This window comes from Microtus ochrogaster, chromosome 18, assembly GCF_000317375.1.
Source record: "Microtus ochrogaster isolate Prairie Vole_2 chromosome 18, MicOch1.0, whole genome shotgun sequence".
NCBI lineage: Eukaryota > Metazoa > Chordata > Mammalia > Rodentia > Cricetidae > Microtus > Microtus ochrogaster.
The window spans coordinates 5,635,123-5,641,405 of record NC_022020.1 but is presented as its reverse complement, the minus strand read 5'-3'; the positions used below and the strand labels follow the sequence as shown (position 1 = coordinate 5,641,405).

At 41.0% G+C, this 6,283-nt stretch overlaps 1 protein-coding gene across 1 annotated transcript in view; it reads right to left on the bottom strand.

The window, feature by feature from the left end:
* Rbbp8 (RB binding protein 8, endonuclease) overlaps positions 1–6,283 on the bottom strand; it is an 85,301-nt gene that overhangs the window by 77,198 nt on the left and 1,820 nt on the right. Inside the window, exon 2 of the mRNA XM_005355757.3 lies at positions 3,109–3,315. Coding sequence (XP_005355814.1) covers positions 3,109–3,217 — 109 coding nt within the window. The 5' untranslated portion in view covers positions 3,218–3,315. The remainder of the gene's footprint in view (positions 1–3,108; positions 3,316–6,283) is intronic.

The window sequence follows — 6,283 nt, the reverse complement described above, 5'->3', positions numbered from 1 at the left end:
TCTCCTGAAGACCCTGTTTATGGAAGAACAAAAAGTAGAAACCTGTCAAAATATATTTCCCTATTAAATTAAGACAGAAAATAAAACTTTAAATGGTATGTTAGTCAGTTTTCTAGCACTAGAACAAGATACTTGGCTAGGCAGTGGTGGCGCACGGCTTTAATCACAGCACTCGGGAGGCAGAGGCGGGCGGATCTGAGTTTGAGGCCAGCCTGATCCACAGAATGTCAGGACAGCCAAGGTGACACAGAGAAACCTTGTCTCAAAACAAACAAACAAACTTCAAATTAGAAAGAGCAAAGATTAGACTGGCAAGATGGATCAACAAGCAAGATGCTTGCTGTCAGGTTTCATGACCTGAGTTCAATTCCTTGAACTCATATGGTGGAAGGAGAAAAACATCTCCCAAACATGTCCTCTGACCTCAACTCATCTGTCTGTCTTATATGTAAATATCTCCATGACCGGGATAGGAAAAGGGCTAACCACTGCAAGGCATGACTGTAACACCTTTAATACTAGCACTTCAGGAAGTAGGGGCAGGAGGAGCAGGAATTCAAAGTTACCCCAACCATACAACAAGGTCAAGGTCGACTTGAGCTTAGTGACTCCTGCTCTAACTGCCCAGCCCCCAACAAACCAACAACCTCAGAAAATAACAAGGTACATAAATAAACCACAGACAAAGAAACAAACTAAACCTAAACAGCCCTTGGGAGAGAGAGCAGGAGGATCTACCTGTTCATGCCTACGATACTTCATCATATACTATCTCAAAATTTTATAAAGGAAAAATTCTACTTGATACAACATGGAAATAAAATGCTTAGGCAACAAAGGACTCATACACTAAAAAACATAAAATCTTCCTGGAAAAAAAAAACATTCTAGAAGGCACTAATACATGCCAAAATGTTTCATGTTCATGGTCAGCCGAGGTTACACAGGGAATGTGGGCCAGGGCTAGATCCTATAAAAGAAAAGAATAGGGCTTGGCATTGGTGGTGCACGCCTTTAATTCCAGCACTTAGGAAGCAATGGCAGGCAGATCTCTGAGTTCAAGGCCAGTGTGGTCTACAAAGCGAGTTCCAGGACAGCAAAACTGTCTTGAGGCTTGCTGTTGGGCAGGACAACCTGAGTTTGATGTCCATGGGACAGACACTCCTCCCTATAAATTAATAAATAAGTATTTTATAAATAAAATAATCAATATTTGAGACTTTTTGCTAAAAGTTTTTTTCCAGTATCCCACTGGCAGGTTGTCTGCAACAGACATTCACTGAACATGGTTGCTCTCTCAGAATGATGGTGATAATGAACATATATTGGTTATTGTATGCCAGGTATCATCCAAACACTCCATACACATTCAGTTATGTAATGCAATCAGAGATTATCTTCATATACACGAGGCATCTGAAACAGCACAAAGTTAAATAACTTGTACAGTTACCATCTCTACTCAAATCAGATAAGTTATAGGCTTCTCCACTGTAACTCATGCCTCTGTCTCAATACAGCACCTCTTGAATCCGCTCACAACCAACAGAAGTAGAGTACTCAAGAGCCAGTCCTAGCTGGTGTGTTGGTCCACACCTTTAAGCCTAACACTTGAGAGGCAGAGGTAGGATGATCCCCAAATTCAAGGCTAATATGGTCTACAGAATTCGTTCTGTAGACAGCCAGGGCTACACAGAGAAACCCTGTCTTGAACCACTTCCCCAAAAGAGCTATCCTAAAAATAAAGTTGGTGAGACTCTCTCAGCATGAACATACTGCTAACCTGAACATTCTGCTTTTTACCTACATGCTGAACAGAACCCCCATCACATTACCACTTAAAAATAAACCAGCTGTCTATAATTCTTTGGGGGGGGGGAATCAAGATCTCATTTTCAATTTTTCTAAAGTCTTCTCAGGAAACTCTGTCTTTCTCATCCTCCCATCACCTTTTTTACCTGGATGTACCCAACTGTAAAGCCTGATCTGAAAGAAAATCATAAGCACATACTGGTTTTTCCCTTATCTTCCAAATACAATATACTAAATTAAAATTCTATCACACAGCAAATACTCAAAATACATTCTGAGATGAATATCTCTATGTACACTGGGACTTACAGGTTCCTTTAATAGTTCAGAATGTTCTGAGGCTGTTATCATAAGGTTAAATTACACTCAGAACTGATGGGGGCTCACACTTCAGCGTCACTGCAGTGCGATGTGAAAAGGTGTGGGACACCGGGATACAGAGCTCATGCTGCAGGGACAATCAGGGAAGACTCACAGGCTGGAGTGTAAGAGTGGGAGAGCGCTCACTCGGCACACATGAGCGGCTTCCCTCCTCAGCATCCCCACAATAAACACCTAATCTGTAATAGGGAACCTTTCTCACATATAAAGATTATATTATACATTAAAGATCTGAGAAAAACCTTAAACTTCTGATCCTCTTGCCTTTCCCTCTGAAGGGCTTGGATTATAGGTGTGTGCCATAGTATCTGGTTTGTGTGGTGCTGAGAGATACCTGAGTATACAAGCCAGGCAAGCACTCCACCAACAGAGTTGCATCCCTCGGCCCCAAGGTATCTTCAATACAGATATTTATATGCTCACCCTAACTACATCTACTTAATCTTCTGTACATTCCTGCAATCCATGAGTATATGACTGCTTCCATGACCATCTGGCAGCCTACGGCAGCTTCGAAAAGAGGCTGCCATTCACGTTTGTAGGAGAGTTCAGTAGCAAACAGCTCCTGAAAGGTTTGTCATTTACTTAAATGGCACTTTCACGTCTAGAGATAATCTTGCAAATAACAGTAGAAAAAAAAAAGATTATATAACAGTTACGATCTCAATGAAATCAGAATTCAAATCTAAGTCTTCAGTTAATAAATTCTACTGTTTTTTTTTTTAGCATATTTCCACAAGTAACAAATGACAAGTCTATAAAAACTATGGTCAAATCATAAAGCATTACAACAGTAAATGCCCTTTAAAGGTGGAACATTTGCTCCTAAATAAAATTATTTCTATGTAAAGTATATAAAACGATCAAAGCTAGTTTCTATTATTATAGCCTCAAGCACTTGAGGAAAGACTTTACCTTGTACTTCCTTATCATGAGATTCTTTTAGTTTTGTCCAGAGCTCCTTGAAGTCACTGGACACATCTGCAGAGTTGGGGCTTCCACAGTTGCTTCCCGAAATGCTCATCTTCTTATCAGGCTTCACACTTCTGTTTGTGTATGTTTCCCCCGACCTTTCTCGTTACCTTACATAGGTATGAGGTTGTCTCTGAAGTGTTCAAATACCTGAAATGACAAATTACAATGTGTCATCTTTTGCACATCTGCTTATGTAATTTGAAATCAGGATGAAAGTCGAAGTCCAGCTATTCTTAAGTTTTCTTTATCTATTTACAAGCAATCATTTGGAGACTTTGGGAAAAGAGAGAAAAGAAGATAATGGTGAGAGCAGGGTGTGGTTGAGAGGCAACGACAGGCGGAGATCTGAGTTCAAAGCCAGCCTGGTCTATGCAGTGCTAGGGCTACATAGTGTTACATAGTGTGAGACCCTGTGCCATTGAGAGAGAGAGAGAGAGAGAGAGAGAGAGAGAGAGAGAGAGAGAGAGAGAGAGAGAAAAGAAGAAGAGGAAGAGGAAGAGGACGAGGAGGACAAGAAGGAGAAAAAAAGAGAGCAGTGAGAAAACTATGGTTTCAGTTGTTGGCTTTCACACAGGATAAATCTCGGCTGGTTTCCAGTTTTCCATCTAAGAAGAAAAAATTACTCGTTTTATGTTAAAGTTAAAGGGTTCTAATAATATTGAAATGTTTACAATCATTCACAGTCAGTACTCATTCATCCTTATAAAATGTACTGGCCAGCTGTGCTGGCTTATGCTTACAATTGGAATACTCTGGAGGTGGGGGAGGATCTCAAATTCAAGGTGGGCCTGGGCTATATAACAAGACCCTATCTTTAAAAGAAGAAAAGAGAGAAAAGGGAAGGGGGCCTGCAAGATGAATCAGCAGGTAAAACACCACCAGGCCTGACAACTCGAGTTTGATCCCTGGAAGATGAAAGAAAGAACTGACTCCAACAAGGTGGCTTCTGACCTCCACTGTCCTGTGGCATGGGCACATATGTCCACCACATAGTAAATAAATAAATGCAGTAATGATAAATATGCAAGGAATGAGAATGTAGGTAAGAAGTGCTTGCTGAGCACAGAGAAGGCCTTGGGTTCAATCCCTAGCACTGAAAAAAATTACTGCTTTAACTTTTGGAGAGATGTGTAGTGCAACACTTATAGTTATAATGAACCAAGTAAGAAAGCACCCCGAAATAGTCCTGATTGTATAATCTCTTACATACACCAGAAAGATGGCTGACATATTAAGGCATGGGAGGATCTATGTGTATTTCTAGGAATAAGTCAATATGATACACATACAGCTCTTTCTATTTAGAGTACAAAACTATTAGGGTAATGTACTCTGTGACTCTTCCATAGTGCCAACCAACGATTAACTTTACAACTGATGCAGCCCCTAAAAAGAAGTAACAGACTATTCAGGAACTCAAGTGCTTTAATAAATATTTTAAACTGTGCTCTTACCTGAAACCATTAATTAGCTATCATTACAAAAGTAACCTATTGGGCATGGTGACTCATGCCTGAATCTTAGCATTGGGAAGGCTGAGGGGAGAAGTCTGCTCCAAGTTCCAGGCTGTCCTTCTCAAGAAAAATAATGGAAGAAAGCAGAGGAGATAGGAGGAAGGGAGCACAACACAGAAGGCCCTGGAGATGTAGCTCAGTGGGTAAGTGTGCATCTGGATCTCACAAGGCTCTGGGCTCCATTCTTGGCACTAGACAGAGGGAGGAAGAGCTGTAATTCAAGGCCATCTGCTCTCCAGCTACAGAGAGTTTGAGGCTGGCCTGGGATGCATAGTCTCCGTACAAAAACAATTCCCGGATAGAGAACCGGCTGTGTTTAAAGAGCACTGGCTGCTTTTTCAGAGAACCCAAGTTCAAGTCCTAGCACCCAACAACAGCTCACAACCTTTCACAACTCCAGTCCCAGGGAATCTGACACCCTCTTCTAGTCTCCAGGGACACCAGGCATGCATGACACCCATGCACATAAAATAAAAATGAGTCTCAGAAACAAAAACTAAAACAACTTTCAGAGGAGCAATAATGCATTCAACCTGATTAACATTGCATAAGGATGTCTGAAGAAACCCATTACTTTGTTTTGTTTTTTTTTTTTTTTTTGGATTTTTCGAGACAGGGTTTCTCTGTGGCTTTGGAGCCTCCTGGAACTAGCTCTGTAGACCAGGCTGGTCTCGAACTCACAGAGATCCGCCTGCCTCTGCCTCCCGAGTGCTGGGATTAAAGGCGTGCGCCACCACCGCCCAGCTAAGAAACCCATTACTTTGGCTGGACGTGGTGGTAACACCTTTAATCCCAGCACTCAAGAGATAGAGGCAGATTTCTGCGTTCCAGGCCAACGTGGTCTACAAAGTTTCAAGACAGCCAGGGCTACCCAGAGAAAATCTGTCTTGAAAAACAAAAACAAACAAAAAAACCTCCATTACTTTGTATTCTAACATAAAATTAAAAAAGAAATAAGATTCTGTGAGTTCAAGGCTAGCCTGGTCTACACATCAAGTTCCAGGACAGGCAGGGCTACCCAGAGAAACCCTGTCTGGAAAAACCACAACAAAACAAAACCATGTTCGCAAGCGCTTGGTCACCCGCAGAGCACTACAGACATAACACACGTTTACTAAGAGCCACCAAGTTGCAGTAGCTTTCTAAAGAGTCAGAATAAATGAACATATATAGATTTCAAATAATCTTATTAACTTTGGGGGGAGCACTAAGTTATTGTTAAATCGCATGAATGCAATAATGGTACAGTCACCTAAACTTTTTAGAAATTTTTATTTCTTATAGTACTAGGAACAGAATCCAGAGCTTCATGCATGCTAGGTGAGGATTCTACCACTGAGATTTATTTTCAGCTCCATTTTCCTTTTTCCACTAAGGTTTTGTCTGTTACAGGAATAGTATGGAATAAATTAATTCTCTGGAATTGGTTTGAAAATGGGTGTGGGTGGAGAGATGAAACAAGAACACATAAGTCTGGCAATTATTGAAGCTGAATGATAATAATGCTAATGTCTCTCTTGTGAATATTCACTTCAAATTAATTTTTAAAAGTGAGATGAGGAAGCCGGGCGGTGGTGGCGCACGCCTTTAATCCCAGCACT